This window comes from Esox lucius, chromosome 8 (assembly GCF_011004845.1).
Source record: "Esox lucius isolate fEsoLuc1 chromosome 8, fEsoLuc1.pri, whole genome shotgun sequence".
NCBI lineage: Eukaryota > Metazoa > Chordata > Actinopteri > Esociformes > Esocidae > Esox > Esox lucius.
This window is the reverse complement of record NC_047576.1, coordinates 409,589-425,403: the sequence shown is the minus strand read 5'-3', so window position 1 is coordinate 425,403 and position 15,815 is coordinate 409,589. Positions and strand designations below refer to the sequence as shown.

At 43.4% G+C, this 15,815-nt stretch overlaps 2 protein-coding genes across 5 annotated transcripts in view; one reads left to right on the top strand and one right to left on the bottom strand.

Annotated features, from left to right (window-relative positions):
- The first annotated feature begins 1,595 nt into the window (after positions 1 to 1,595).
- Positions 1,596 to 10,554, top strand: LOC105029429 (retinoschisin). 2 transcript variants are annotated; one of them, XM_010902780.4, is made up of 6 exons: positions 1,596 to 1,713; positions 2,962 to 2,987; positions 3,196 to 3,358; positions 8,217 to 8,358; positions 8,545 to 8,740; positions 9,231 to 10,554. In XM_010902780.4, exons 1-6 carry the CDS (start codon positions 1,659 to 1,661, stop codon positions 9,393 to 9,395), a joined length of 747 nt encoding a protein of 248 aa, XP_010901082.1. In that variant the 5' UTR covers positions 1,596 to 1,658; the 3' UTR covers positions 9,396 to 10,554. The 2 variants fall into 2 exon arrangements, with proteins under 2 accessions (XP_010901082.1, XP_010901081.1); XM_010902779.4 differs by having other exon boundaries at positions 3,196 to 3,430.
- A 2,570-nt stretch (positions 10,555 to 13,124) lies between these two features.
- LOC105029433 (cyclin-dependent kinase-like 5) overlaps positions 13,125 to 15,815 on the bottom strand; it is a 76,221-nt gene continuing 73,530 nt past the window's right edge. For all 3 annotated transcript variants that reach the window (XM_029121555.2, XM_029121556.2, XM_029121560.2), the window contains one exon: positions 13,125 to 15,244. In XM_029121555.2, coding sequence (XP_028977388.1) covers positions 14,867 to 15,244 — 378 coding nt within the window. In that variant the 3' untranslated portion in view covers positions 13,125 to 14,866. The remainder of the gene's footprint in view (positions 15,245 to 15,815) is intronic.

Sequence of the window (15,815 nt, the reverse complement as noted above, 5' to 3'; positions counted from 1 at the left end):
GGGGTTGGTTTGTGGGCTAAATGGCAGTCAGGACATTGAGTTGGGGGTTGGTTTGTGGGCTAATGGCAGTCAGGACAGTGAGTTGGGGGTTGGCTTGTGGGCTAAATGGCAGGCAGGGCAGTGAGTTGGGGGTTGGTTTGTGGGCTAATGGCAGGCAGGGCAATGAGTTGGGGGTTGGTTTGTGGACTAAATGGCAGGCAGGACAGTGAGTTGGTTTGTGGGCTAAATGGCAGGCAGGGCAGTGAGTTGGGGGTTGGTTTGTGGGCTAAATGGCAGTCAGGACATTGAGTTGGGGGTTGGTTTGTGGGCTAATGGCAGTCAGGACAGTGAGTTGGGGGTTGGCTTGTGGGCTAAATGGCAGGCAGGGCAGTGAGTTGGGGGTTGGTTTGTGGGCTAATGGCAGGCAGGGCAGTGAGTTGGGGGTTGGTTTGTGGGCTAAATGGCAGGCAAGGCAGTGAGTTGGGGGTTGGTTTGTGGGCTAATGGCAGGCAGGACAGTGAGTTGGGGGTTGGTTTGTGGGCTAAATGGCAGGCAGGACATTGAGTTGGGGATTGGTTTGTGGGCTAAATGGCAGGCAGGGCAGTGAGTTGGGGGTTGGTTTGTGGGCTAATGGCAGGCAGGGCAATGAGTTGGGGGTTGGTTTGTGGGCTGAAGGCAGACAGGGCAGTGAGATGGGGGTTGGTTTGTGGGCTAAATGGCAGGCAGGACAGTGAGTTTGGGCTTAGTTTATGGGCTAATGGCAGGCAGGGCAGTGAGTTGGTTTGTGGGCTAAATGGCAGTCAGGACATTGAGTTGGGGGTTGGTTTGTGGGCTAAATGGCAGGCAGGGCAGTGAGTTGGGGGTTGGTTTGTGGGCTAATGGCAGGCAGGACAGTGAGTTGGGGGTTGGTTTGTGGGCTAAATGGCAGGCAGGACAGTGAGTTGAGGGTTGGTTTGTGGGCTAAATGGCAGTCAGGACATTGAGTTGGGGGTTGGTTTGTGGGCTAATGGCAGTCAGGACATTGAGTTGGGGGTTGGTTTGTGGGCTAAATGGCAGGCAGGGCAGTGAGTTGGGGGTTGGTTTCTGGGCTAAATGGCAGTCAGGACATTGAGTTGGGGGTTGGTTTGTGGGCTAAATGGCAGGCAGGGCAGTGAGTTGGGGGTTGGTTTGTGGGCTAATGGCAGGCAGGACAGTGAGTTGGGGGTTGGTTTGTGGGCTAAATGGCAGGCAGGACAGTGAGTTGAGGGTTGGTTTGTGGGCTAAATGGCAGTCAGGACATTGAGTTGGGGGTTGGTTTGTGGACTAAATGGCAGGCAGGACAGTGAGTTGGTTTGTGGGCTAAATGGCAGTCAGGACATTGAGTTGGGGGTTGGTTTGTGGGCTAAATGGCAGTCAGGACATTGAGTTGGGGGTTGGTTTGTGGGCTAATGGCAGTCAGGACATTGAGTTGGGGGTTGGTTTGTGGACTAAATGGCAGGCAGGACAGTGAGTTGGTTTGTGGGCTAAATGGCAGGCAGGGCAGTGAGTTGGGGGTTGGTTTGTGGGCAGAACGTGAGTATTAGATGAGGCCGTCAGGGTCAAGTGGATTACAGTAAGCCTATCCACTGTGTGTCCTGCTCAGTCATTTCACATCACTGCTCACACCAGACCACATCAGACCAGTCCGGTCAAAAACCAAGATGAAAGTTTTTAGTCGCTGTGTGGCTCTGATGGCCCTGCTGCTATTTTCTCTAGGTAAGATCCCCTCATTTTGCCTCCTTCTGTTAGGTCAGGATACCCAAGTAACCCTCCCAAACCCATAAGCCTTACTTCTGACCCTAACCGCTAACATTTCAAAATTCATAACTCTAACCCTTTCAAACCCACTAATTAGCAGTCTCACCAACTGTCACCTATTACCCTAAATATGACATCTTACAGATAACCTTCCATTGCCCAAACCCTAACTTGACCCTTAATCACATAGTTTAGCTGAGTCAGTGGTTCACTAACCTTGATGTGACAGTCCTAAGATCCTAAAAACTGTTGTTCTCTGCTTGTTTGCCTGTTATCCTGGGACTGGGATTTGGAAGAACTTGACCTGGCTTGGACAGCAATTTTGTTATCTTGAAAAGACAAGGCAGCCAATAATCAAGCTGGTGGAGCATCTGACCAGTAACTGAAATTATGATACATTAAATCCCATCTGACCAGTAACAGAAATTATGCTAGATTAAATCCCAGAGCTGGCATGGTAAAAAATCTATAATTCTGTCCCTGAACAAGACCCATATTCCTGTTAACACTTATTCTTTGTGTAACTTGCTCTGGGTAATAGCACATGTGCATCTGCAAAATAATCAAATGTCATATTGGACTTGATCAAATCTCCAGAAACTTTTGATGCAATAGCAACATTTAGAAATTACATCTTGTGTATTATAATTTATTAACCTGAGGGAGTTGATACCACGACCACATTAGTTTAGCTTTTGGTCCCCAGCTAATAAACTAAATTCAAATAAAATGCAGTAGAACTTATATTATAATAACATCATGTCATTTTTTTCTTTCATAATTCTGTGCTGCCTGCTGGGGTGCCTGTCTGTGTTTGCTTTCTATGATACCTATCTGTCTGTCTGTGCTGCCTGTCTGTCTGTGATGCCTGCTTCTCTTTGCTGTCTGTCTGTGATTCTTGCCTCTCTGTGCTGTGTCTGTTCTGTCTGTCTGTGATTCTTGCCTCTCTGTGCTGTGTCTGTTCTGTCTGTCTATGATTCTTGCCTCTCTGTGCTGTGTCTGTTCTGTCTGTCTGTGATGCCTGCCTCTCTGTGCTGTCTGTCTGTAATGCCTGCCTCTCTGTGCTGTGTCTGTTCTGTCTGTCTGTGATGCCTGCCTCTCTGTGCTGTCTGTCTGTAATGCCTGCCTCTCTGTGCTGTGTCTGTTCTGTCTGTCTGTAATGCCTGCCTCTCTGTGCTGTGTCTGTTGTGTCTGTCTGTGTTCCAGTCCTAATCGGGGTTCACTCACAGGAGGTAGGTGCTTCATTCTCTCAGGTTTGGAACCTTGTTACTGTGCTATGTTGATATGGGATTTTGCTGGGTGGAACTGGTTTGGGCTGGTTAGAACTGGAATGGGCTGGTTAGAACTGGATTGGACAGTTTCATTCTGGTGAATTTCTGGTAACATAGTAACCTTCTCTACTGAGTGTCAGTCTTTAATCGTATGCTTCCTGTTTGCCAGGAGGAGGAGGAGGAAGTGCAAGAGGTGCAAGTGGAGGAGGTTCCACAAGAAGAGGTGCAGCCAGAGGAGCAAGAGGAGGAAGAGGAGGAGGTGGTCCTAGAGACATGGACAGGGATGGGGAAAGCCTGCACCTGTGACTGTGAAGGGGGGGACTCTGCCACAGGTACCCCCACTATGACCACATCTCTCCTGGCCACGCCCCCTCCACAGAGCCGCCCACTAGACTGCATGCCAGGTGAGGACAGGACCCCGGCCAGGTCACCTGACCTCACAGTGGTTGACTACTGTACTGACCGTCCTTCAGGGAAGGTTTGTGTGGTGAGGTCACTTAGCAATGTTCATCATGCCAACTCAACAGTGTTTAGAGATGTGCTTCATGACTCAAGGCAGCCTCTCAGTCCTTCTGAATGTATAGATACCTAATCAGAGACATGACTCAGGCCTGCCTCTCAGTCCTTCTGAATGTATAGACACCTAATCAGAGACATGACTCAGGGCAGCCTCTCAGTCCTTCTGAATGTATAGATACCTAATCAGAGACATGACTCAGGGCAGCCTCTCAGTCTTTCTGAATGTATAGATACCTAATCAGAGACATGACTCAGGGCAGCCTCTCAGTCCTTCTGAATGTATAGATACCTAATCAGAGACATGACTCAGGGCAGCCTCTCAGTCTTTCTGAATGTATAGATACCTAATCAGAGACATGACTCAGGGCAGCCTCTCAGTCCTTCTGAATGTATAGATACCTAATCAGAGACATGACTCAGGGCAGCCTCTCAGTCCTTCTGAATGTATAGATACCTAATCAGAGACATGACTCAGGGCAGCCTCTCAGTCCTTCTGAATGTATAGATACCTAATCAGAGACATGACTCAGGGCAGCCTCTCAGTCTTTCTGAATGTATAGATACCTAATCAGAGACATGACTCAGGGCAGCCTCTCAGTCCTTCTGAATGTATAGATACCTAATCAGAGACATGACTCAGGGCAGCCTCTCAGTCTTTCTGAATGTATAGATACCTAATCAGAGACATGACTCAGGGCAGCCTCTCAGTCCTTCTGAATGTATAGATACCTAATCAGAGACATGACTCAGGAGCTGTCATAAGCTGGGCCTGACAGTATCAGTGAGGTAACAAAAGTATCAGTGAGGAAACCGAGAAGGTCTGAAGGGTGTGTGATGGTTTTACTGGAGGGAGTGTGATGGTTTTACTGGAGGGAGTGTGATGGTTCTGCTGGAGGCACTGTGATGGTTCTGCTGGAGGGAGTGTGATGGTTTTACTGGAGGGAATGTCATGGTTCTGCTGGAGGGAGTGTGATGTTTCTGCTGGAGGAAGTGTGATGTTTCTGCTGGAGGGAGTGTGATGTTTCTGCTGGAGGGAGTGTGATGGTTCTGCTGGAGGGAGTGTGATGGTTCTGCTGGAGGGAGTGTGATCATCCTGCTGGAGGGAGTGTGATGGGTCTGCTGGAGGGAGTTTGATGGTTCTGCTGGAGGGAGTGTGATGGTTCTGCTGGAGGGAGTTTGATGGTTCTACTGGAGGGAGTGTGATGGTATTTGCTCCTGGTTCTACCTAACATCATTTGCAGCTGCCTTTCTTCGCAAGGCTTAGATCATTTTGACATACTGGTGTGGACTTGATATTTTCAACACATACAAGAAGAAAAAATGTAAGAGATTGTTGGATAGTCAGAACCAGTGAGAAATAGAAATAGGACATGGTAGAGAGAGACGGAGAGTGAGCTGAGTAGGCAAGAGATGAAGAATGAATGAACAGAAAAGTAGAAAGACAGCAGAGGTTACCATTAGATAATCCCATTACTGTTGCAGCAATGTAATGAAAAGATTAAGTCCCAAAATAAGCCCTGTCCTTCCCCCAAACCCATGCTACTCCCTGACACTGCACATGGAACACATGTTATGGAGCAGCCTGTGGAGGTCTCCTTCATCTCATCCTATATATTATGTTTTTCTTTACCCTCCTCCACCACCTCGAGTCCAGTCAGGTTCCTCATGCCTCTGTCTGACAGACACAGAGTGGAAGGAGTGTCAGAAACACAGTTACTGCAGGGAGGAGAACTGGGCAGCGTTCTGGTGTGACAGCCTGTCATTGGAACTGGGCAGCGTTCTGGTGTGACAGCCTGCCATTGGAACTGGGCAGTGTTCTGGTGTGACAGCCTGCCATTGGAACTGGGCAGTGTTCTGGTGTGACAGCCTGCCATTGGAACTGGGCAGTGTTCTGGTGTGACAGCCTGCCATTGGAACTGGGCAGTGTTCTGGTGTGACAGCCTGCCATTGGAACTGGGCAGCGTTCTGGTGTGAGAGCCTGCCATTGGAACTGGCTCCACGGCTTCAGCGTAGTGGATTATGTGCTAACTTTATATAAACGGCTGGGTTCAGGCTTGACTTTAGGGACTGACTGACCATCTGCTGTGCTGGATGATCTCCGAGTCACTGAGCCTCCCAGCATGGGGGTTTGTAGACTAAGTCACGAGAGGCTGAGAGTAGAGCCGGGATGTGGTGTAGTCTTTGTGGACCACCTGTAGAAAAACTAGATGATGTTGGCTCCTTTCAAAATCATGTTAGTGTTGTGTCTTTGCATGGTGAAGTGGCAAGAGGTTCCCTTCAGATGGGTCAGGGTTAGAACCCTCTCAGTGCCTTGCTGGACAGTCTGGGAGGAAGGAGTTAACATTAGCTAAATGGGTCAGATGTCCAGCTGTAACACAGGGTGAGCCATAATACCTAACATCCACTATCTGATGTTCAGTCAGGGAGACAGAAACACAGAAGCGGATTTACACAGAATTCCAGTAAATTCCAAAGTAGTACTTTTTTTTTTAACAACATCCTAGATGGTGGCTCTGTCATGCCAGGATAACATCAGAGGTTTGACAGTAACATAATCGTGGGAGACCTGAGCTGGCTTTTAGGTTTTATAACTAAATTACACTCTAGATTCTGTGTTCTGATCTTACCCCTTAAACTAATAACAGATCAGATTAAATTGACACCATGTGAATTGAAGAGACTATGTGAATAGACTCAAAATGAATAGAATCTGTCAATAAACTCTGCGTGAATAGACTTTGTGAATAGACTCTACATTAAAGGAGGAAGTACAGAGACAAAATTCTCTTGCCATAATTACGTTTATTTATTTGCAAATAGAGACGCGTCAAATGCTTACAAACATAATCATCCGAGGAGTCTCTAACTTAATACATGAACAGTTCGTATTTATAGAGGAAAAAGGGGTGTGGTAAGTTGCTGCCCATCTGTCTGGTGTCACATAGGTTTTACCCAAAGGGCAGGCTGTCCCCCCACCTTATCCTTCCTGCCATAATGTTTACTGTAGTGTTTATCTAAAGGGGCCAACTGACTTTACTTCCCCCCAAGGACCACATTCTAAGGAACAAAAGGACTGACACCCTTCTTTGTCTAGGCAGGAGAACATGTTCAAAGTACCTAATAGTCCTCTGATATTATACAGACATGTGTGTCACAATCAATGTAAAGATTTACATACCAGCCAATGGAAAGACAGACATTTCTCAAATGTACCTTAGTGCAAAATGTCCATATCACTGGATGCTGGACGATAAGTTGCTTTCAGGGGAAGTCCGACAGCGTAATATCCCTCTTGTTAATGTGTAACCACTGCGATAACAAGGCATTCACGGTGTTTGTCTCTGAGAAATTAATGCTTTTAAGAGAGAAATTCTTCATTTTTCAGAGTTTCCATAGTAAACATCATGTGGGTAACATTTTATTGATGATACTCTGATGTCCTGTTCCCGTGAAGGCAGCATGGAGCTGAAGAAGCTGACAGAAACACTGAAGAGAAGTGTTACAATACACCGTCTTTAATATTGCAGACCACTGTTTTTTGCACATAGTTGAAACTTTAGCCCTAACCCTAACCCTAGCCCTAACCCTAGCCCTAACCCTAACCCTGGTTTTGCACTAAACCCGCTGAGCTGATCCAGTGCAAAAACCTTTGCTGACACTAACCCACATGAAGCCAATCTACAGCCATGTCTACTCATCTGCCATGTCTACTCATCTGCCATGTCTACTCATCTGCTATGTCTACTCATCTGCCATGTCTACTCATCTGCTATGTCTACTCATCTGCCATGTCTACTCATCTGCCATGTCTACTCATCTGCCATGTCTACTCATCTGCCATGTCTACTCATCTGCCATGTCTACTCATCGGCCATGTCTACTCATCTGCCATGTCTACTCTTCCTGACCATCTGTTGCTCCCTGTCCATCTGGAGCTTTCCTTCAGAACACCTTGCTGGATCAGACGGACATTTTATTTTTGACCTTGGTTTCTCAGAGAGCTGCCAGCTTGGTTCAAAAACTACTTTTATGACCATGTGTAATGTGTAAAATCTGAGGTCTTACTGTTTTAACTGGTGTTCCACAGGGTTTGATTCTAACCCTAATCCTAACCCATATGTCAATAATAACGTTATTCTGGTGTTCCTCTGGGTTTTACGCTACCAACAGCCAGAAACAAAGACTGTGTTCCCTGGGGTTTTACGCCACCAACAGCCAGAAACAAAGACTGTGTTCCTTTGGGTTTTACGCTACCAACAGCCAGAAACATAGACTATGTTCCTGGGGTTTTACGCTACCAACAGCCAGAAACATAGACTATGTTCCTTTGGGTTTTTCCTTTCATATAAAGTCCCTTTTTTAGTTTAAAACATTTTTGTCTTACATACATTTGCAATTGTGCATTCTATACATTGCAATGCTTTATACAGTAGGATACAGTAGGTGGATTCACAATAATTAATCTGACACCGAAGTAGAAATTGACAATGCTAACAAACACACAAAGCCTTGTGTTAGCTGATGGTTGGGGTCCCCATTTCAAACAAAGTCCTTGGGCATTTCTCCAGATATTGAAATGAGTGCTAGTGCTTAGAAATAGACTAACTAGTAAAGTGTGATAACTATCCATGTCTTCCATGTGTGGTAAGCCTGCGTTCCTGTGGTCCCCAGAGTGTCCATACCACCAGCCCCTTGGGTTTGAGGCTGGCTCTGTCACATCAGACCAGATCAGCTGTTCTAACCAGGAAGAATACACAGGATGGTACTCCTCCTGGACCCCCAACAGGGCAAGACTCAACAACCAGGGCTTTGGGTGAGAACTCCTCTCCTGTCAATCCTGTACACTTTCCTTCACACACAAGCAATCCTCTCACATTGCAAAATATCTTTGACCTAATTTTAGAATCCTTTTTGGTTATTCCTTTTGTGTCATGTGTGGGCAAATTTTTCTAGAAAGGTGATTTTTTTCTCAATCTACCCAATATCCTGGTCTGTCCAGGTGTGCGTGGCTCTCTAAATTTCAGGACAACAACCAGTGGATCCAGATTGACCTGCAGGAGGTGGGTGTGGTCTCAGGGATCCTGACCCAGGGCCGCTGTGATGCTGATGAATGGCTTACCAAATATAGCATTCAGTACCGTTCCGATCAGAACCTGAACTGGGTTTACTACAAGGACCAGACTGGGAATAACCGGGTCAGTACTCTAGCTAGGCGCCTTAACTCCAGATCCTACAAACTCACACTCTGGACCTCAAAGCCAATTACACTTGTTTTTCATTGCAACCCTCTAATCAGGGCTTCATTTAGACCTGGTTTACCAGATGAAAACATTTAATGATGACATAGAACATAAAACCAGCAAATTCCAGACCTTATAGTGTTAAAGTTGAGTACCCCTGCCCTAGACCCTCCTGGAACTAGTCCTAATCAACACCCTAACCCTAGAGCCTACTGGAACTAGTCCTAATCAACACCCTAACCCTAAACCCTACTGGACCTAGTCCTAATCAAAACCCTAACCCTAAACCCTACTGGACCTGGTGAAGCACTAGGAATGTGGAAAGCACTTGGCCTGTTCATTTATCTACACTCTCCTCCTAAATAGAAGACAGACTTGTATCTTAGTGGATGTTGCCAGATGGGTGGGTGTTATTGACAGACTAATGAATGTTTTGTTCCCCCAGGTTTTCTATGGTAACTCAGACCGCTCATCATCTGTTCAGAACCTGCTGCGTCCTCCAATTGTGGCCCGCTACATTAAGCTCCTCCCTCTGGGCTGGCACACCCGCATCGCACTACGAATGGAGCTGCTGATGTGCATGAACAAGTGTACCTCAGCTCTCCTGTAAACCTGACAACCACAAAAACCCTGACCCAGTCAATCCCACTGTCAGTGTCACCCATGCCTGGCTCCACCCATGCCTGGCCCCACCCTGCCTGGCTCCACCCTGCCTGGCTCCATCGTTCCTGGCTCCACCCTGCCTGCCCACAGACTACACACTGGGCAAATGGGCACATTGGTAAAGCGTTTTACATTACACAAAATGAGGGGGGACTTTGTTCAACAATAACTTAAAAAAATCTAATATGTCTAACAGAAATCTATATTACCTTGGTCCAACTAACTGGGTTGGAAAAGGTGAAAAGCAACGCAATCAATAAAAATCAATCTATTACCTTGTTCCCAGACATTTCCTCATGAAGGTCTGGTGGAACAATCTGTCTTACTGACCTCGATAGATTCTGCACCAACTTGAGGCATCACAAAAACTTCACACAAATGTGTTCATTGTGATAAAATGTTGCTACAGTAGCTAACTAGCTGGCATTTAAGGTGTAATACCACATCCTGTCCAGTAGATGTCATGGTGTAGTACCACAACCTGTCCAGTAGATGTCATGTTGTTGAACCACAACCTGTCCAGTAGATGTCATTGTGTAGTACCACAACCTGACCAGTAGATGTCATTGTGTAGTACCACAACCTGACCAGTAGATGTCATTGTGTAGTACCACAACCTGTCCAGTAGATGTCATTGTGTAGTACCACAACCTGTCCAGTAGATGTCATGTTGTTGTAAAAAATCTGGATTAAAGGCAATATTAAAAAAATGCTTAAACTCAACTCTCCCATAGTTGGTAGTATAGACCTATTCAAAGCACAACATCTGAATTTTCGGATTGGGATTATTGTTATGTTGAGATTTTAGGATAAATCAGCTGATAAATTGCAATTATTCTTGCTGGATAGAAAGAATTAAGACAAAAGAATCCAGATAATTCCCGAAAATGTTTTCAAAAATCTAGAACAGTATAATTTTGTGAATAAGACAAATTCCTGATTTGAAATGTACTAAATGCACACCAAATGTTTATTTATTTCTGTACAGGACACAATGTTATTTGTTGACAACAAGAACATTAGACCCTGTTCTTACATTAATTTGTGACCTTCACCCTCACTCTTAGCCTAACCATAACCCTTCCCTAACCATAACCCTTCCCTAACCATAACCCTTCCCTAACCATAACCCATTGGAACATTGATTGCATTCATTTATTTCTACTGGGCATGTCAGAAGCAATTATGTCCTGTACACTAAGTTCTTTGAACATCTGAAAGAATCTTGTTCCTTCAGTGCAGATCTCAAAAATGTGTCTGTCCACAAAGACAAGACAAAAATATCTTGCACATACAATTGTGCTCAAAGGTTTGCATACCCTTGGAGAATTGATAATATATGTACCATTTGTAAAGAAAACATGAGTGAGCAGGCAAAACACGTCTTTCATTTCTTATGGGATTCACATTCAACTGTAGGTCATAACAAAATGGCACAATCATAAAACAAAACATGGCAATAAAGAAAAAAATTAACTGACCCCTGTTCAAAAGTCTGCATACCTTCAGTTCTTAATACTGTGTATTGCCCCCTTTAGCATCAATGACAGCGTGCAGTCTTTGTAATCGTTGTAATCTTTGTAACCCCTCTCCAAACATAGAACTTATGGTTGTGACCATAAAGCTCTATTTTGGTCTTCGTCACTCTAAATTACAGTGAGCCAGAAGCTGTGAGGTGTATCAAGTTGTTGTCAGGCACATTGTTACCAGGCATTTTTGTGGCACTGGCGCAGTAAAGTCTTCTTTCTGTCAACTCGACCACGCAGCTCATTTTTGTTTAAGTATCGTCGTATTGTGCTCCTTGAAACAACCACTGTCTTTTTCCAGAGCAGCCTGTATTTCTCCTGAGGTTACCTGTGGGTTTTTCTTTGTATCCCGACAATTATTCTGGCAATTTTGGCTGAAATCTTTCTTGGTCTATTTGACCCTGGGTTGGTATCAAGTTATTTGACAGTTATTTTTCTTTTCCCCATGACTCAGTATTTAGCCTGCTCAGTCCATCCATGTGAAACAAACTCATTAACTATGTATACACAGATGCTAACTGCAATTTAAAAAGCCACAGGTGTGGGAAATACACCTTTAATTGCCATTTTCACCCGTGTGTGTCACCTTGTGTGTCTGTAACAAGGCCAAACATTCAAGGGCATGTAAACTTTTGATAAGGGCCATTTGGGTGATTTCTTTTATCATTATGATAAAAAAATTGCCTAACTATGTGATAATATGGCTTCATATGATCACTATCCTTCAATAAATCAGCCATATTTTCATGATCAGACCAAAATGTCACAATTTCTGCCAGGGTATGCAAACCTATGCACAACTGTGTCTAATAAGAATGTTGTCTATTTCATGAAAACCTGTTATAATGGGTTGTAAAAAACGGCCCCTGATTTTGAAAATGTCTGATGAAATACAAACATGTTGATGGATGTCCTGTAAAGTAGTCTGTCTGTCACGAAGAGGACTGGTCACCCCTCCGAGCCTGGTTCCTCTCTAGGTTTCTTCCTAAATTTAGGGAGTTTTTCCTAGACACTGTGCTTCAACACTGTTGTTGCTTGCTCCTTGGGGTTTCAGGCTGGGTGTTATGTAAAAGCAATTGCTACTGATGTAAAAAGAGCTTTATAAACACATTTGATTGACTGATTGACATAAAGTACAGTCTGTCTGTCTCGTAAAGTACTGTCTCTGTCAGTCGGTCTACCTTTGTATATCAATGTGTAAATGACTTGTATTGTAATGTGTAACAGTATTAGTCTTGTTTCAGTGTCTGATGTCCTGTTCTGTTGAATTATTTTGTTCCTTTTTATCCAGGGTCAATACACATCTGAATAAATTGACAGAATTGAAAGCAAACTATTTCTGTACCTCATTTGAAAAATTCTAACTGTAAATTCTGTATACTTCAACACAAAGTGATCTCTTAGTAGAATGACTTCACACATGCAGGCTATGTGCAAGAGCATATCACAAAAAACATGAGTGGCTAGAAGTAGCATGATAACAAAAACTATCTGGCAACCAGCCTACTCTGTAGACAAAAGGGTTCTTTGGCTATCCTCATAACATAACACTTAACCGTTCCTACAAGAACCAATTCTGGTACTAACTAGCAGCATTTTGTGTTACATGTAGAATCCTCTCATTTTCTCAGAAAGTATCTTGGTACAAAACAGAGAGCAGATGATGTAACACTTGTTTTTCTGATTCAAATAGACTTTATTGGAGATACAGTAGATGACCTGTAAAGACTTCAAATATGTTGCTGTAGTTTTCAGAATGCTTCCAGATAATCATAAAAAAGCAGAACAATAACTATGCTAATAAATATGTTTAAGAAAAGAACAAATGTAATACTTTGTTATAAATATTTAACAAATACCTAATCCCACATCGGTATTAATATAATACACTGTGTTTTTTAACTTAACAATCACCCCGAAAACAACTGGTGCTGAGTAGTATTGCAGTGTACATTAGTATTGTAGTACTATAGTGTACTGTTGTAGTACTGTACTAAAATGTTGTAGTACTGTAATACTGTACTGAAGTGTTGTAGTACTGTGGTGTTATGAACCATCCTTACAGAGGGACAACCTGGAATACAAACAGCAACAAAACAACATGCCAGTTAGTGTTTCAGAATGTGTTCTAGGATCAGGGTCAACTTGTGTTTCAGAATGTGTTCTAGGGTCAGGGTCAACTTGTGTTTCAAAATGTGTTCTAGGGTCAGGGTCAACTTGTGTTTCAGAATGTGTTCTAGGGTCAGGGTCAACTTGTGTTTCAGAATGTGTTCTAGGGTCAGAATGTGTCCTAGGGTCAAGACTAACCTGTGTTTCAAGTTGTGTCCTATAGGATTAATAAACCCTGCATTAAAGTCTTTAAACCCCTGAGGGCTTTGAACACTTTGAGGGCTAGAATAATATTTTTGTGACCATCATATAGTCTGTATATTATTCTGATGGCCATATAGTCTGCAGCATTCAAAAACACAATGTGAGATTATTTTAGCCAGGCTAATTTTAACCAGGCTTCTCTGTCAGGATTGAAATACAATCAGATAGTGCCGTCAGGCTGAAGATGTCCTCTCCCAGACTGGTGTAACATCTGCTGTTGTGCAAAATAAATAATTAAAATATTCTGCTATTACATATCTTCAATATTCTCTTATTCTATCTCCAATATTTTGCTATCATACATTACCTCCAATATAATTATTTTATATCTCCAATATTGTTATCCATTAACACCAATATTCTGCAATAAGTGCACGAAATTAATACATACAGCAGACAGGTAATTAACAAAATTATTCAATATACTTATTCCAGTCTCCAAAACAAATAGACTGATTTGAAATATTTGCATTATCAGTTGCATGGCTAAACAACATATTTTTCCACCTAGCATCATGTAATATAGCTATGATTTATTTTGGAAGTATACAGTAAATTATAATATCCTTACATTTGATCATATAATAGACCTGTATTGGTCTACAGTGCATAATATCCTTAACCTGAATGTGAGGACACCCGATCCTCTCTACAGCTATCCTCATTCTAATTAAGTAATTAAGGTGTAAAGGTTCCTACGAGCCACAAGGGGGAGCTGTAGTTTAAGGGACTGTCTGCACCATATTGGAATTAAGCTGTTTATTGCATTAAAAACATTGGATTTCTCCTGAGACTAGCACTCTCTCTAACACATGACATCAAACTAAAGCTTATCTTGATTGTCAACACAGAAATGAGTCAACTAACTACAGTAATGGTAATTGTCTAGAGATGTACAACATTGTGCACATTGCTATAATATTGTCCTAACTCCAACCCCTAACCCAGTAACTCCAACCCCTAACCCAGTAACTCCAACCCCTAACCCATTATCGCTAACCCTTAACCCAGTAACCTCATAACCCCCAACCCTTAACCCAATATTAAGGGTCTTCTGCCAGTATAACAGAGGACATCAACAGGCAGACTGAACCCAGCATTACATCAATGAGGAACGGACATGAATATATGGCATCCTGTGTAACATCAAATAAACTCTTATTATACTGAATATTATTAAGGATATTTGCAAATATAGTGAAATAAAAAGGAATATAGTGATATTGTGTATTAACTAAAACGTACATGTATACTCTAAATCGTCCATAGCGATATTCATAGATAATTACTATTGTTAATTTCTAATTATCAACTTAAAAACTATAATAATCAGAAAATACATAGATAGTATTACAAATTCTATCAAATATGGAAGCTTAAAAAAAATAATTAAGACATTTATAGGCATATACTTTTGACTGGCCAGGGGTTCTGTGTGTGTAATCTCGCAGGCGTGGCTGGGCAGCAAAGGGGGGCCAGGAGTTGAGGCAGGGGTCAAGGGTTAGGGTTCACCTGGTCTCTACAGAGCAGTCTCTTTAAGGTCGTTGAGGTTTGGCATCCGTGAGCGTGAGGGCCGTCCAAACCCGTTTCCATTCTGCCCTCCCTTGCCCTCCCTTCCCCCATGCTGCTCAGCGTAGGGGTTTCCCTTTGGCCTCCCCAGGGCTGAGGCATGCCAGCTGGACTCCATCTGAGCTGGGAGGGGGTAGGCAGCCTGCCGGGTCTTCAGCTGAGGGGTGCTGGAGCCTGCATGGCCCCGACTAGGCCCCTCGCTGAACCCCCCTTTAGCTGAGGGTGGGTTGGGCAGGGGCTGGAAGCGCATGTCAGACGGAGCCATTTGATTGGAGGAGGAGGAGGTGGAGAGGTGAAGAAGCTTCCTCAGAGACTTGAGAGGCTGGCTCTGAGGATACAACAAGGGGCATCATTAGAGTTACAACAAGGGGCATAATTAGAGTTACAACAAGGGGCATAATTAGAGTTACAACAAAGGGAATGATTACAGTTACAACAAGGGGGATACTTAAGAGTTACAACGAGGGGAATAATTAGTGTTACAAAAAAATGAACAGAAAATCTTCATGATGAATTGCCTAAATTGATCCGATTACAACAAATATAATTATAACATTAAAACAATGTGCACCACAATCTTTACAATTATTATTTACTACCCTTTAAACTAATACAACTAGTTTGACTATTGTAGCCATATAAAATGTCCCATTAAAAAAATAACCATATTATTAACCATATGTCATACTAAACAAATAACTCAAGTATAGGCAACTACTTGTGATCGAACAATTTCAGCAAAATACTTTTGAATGTTGGTAGGTGTGGTTGGTGAATACATTTACAGTACACAATATTAACAAAGATAATGTGTCGCGGATGCACCCCAACCCCACAAATCAGCTTTGCGCCAACGCCCCCAAGAGAGAAAGCTGGTAGCTTCCAGAATCTCCCAGGGT

Excerpts from the sequence above, each read along its gene's own strand:
- LOC105029429 (XM_010902779.4), top strand. The coding sequence starts at position 1,659 with ATGAAAGTTTTTAGTCGCTGTGTGGCTCTGATGGCCCTGCTGCTATTT. Across the intron at positions 2,988-3,195 it reads TCGGGGTTCACTCACAGGAG|GAGGAGGAGGAGGAAGTGCA; the intron begins GTAGGTGCTTCA and ends CCTGTTTGCCAG. Across the intron at positions 8,359-8,544 it reads CTCAACAACCAGGGCTTTGG|GTGTGCGTGGCTCTCTAAAT; the intron begins GTGAGAACTCCT and ends TGGTCTGTCCAG.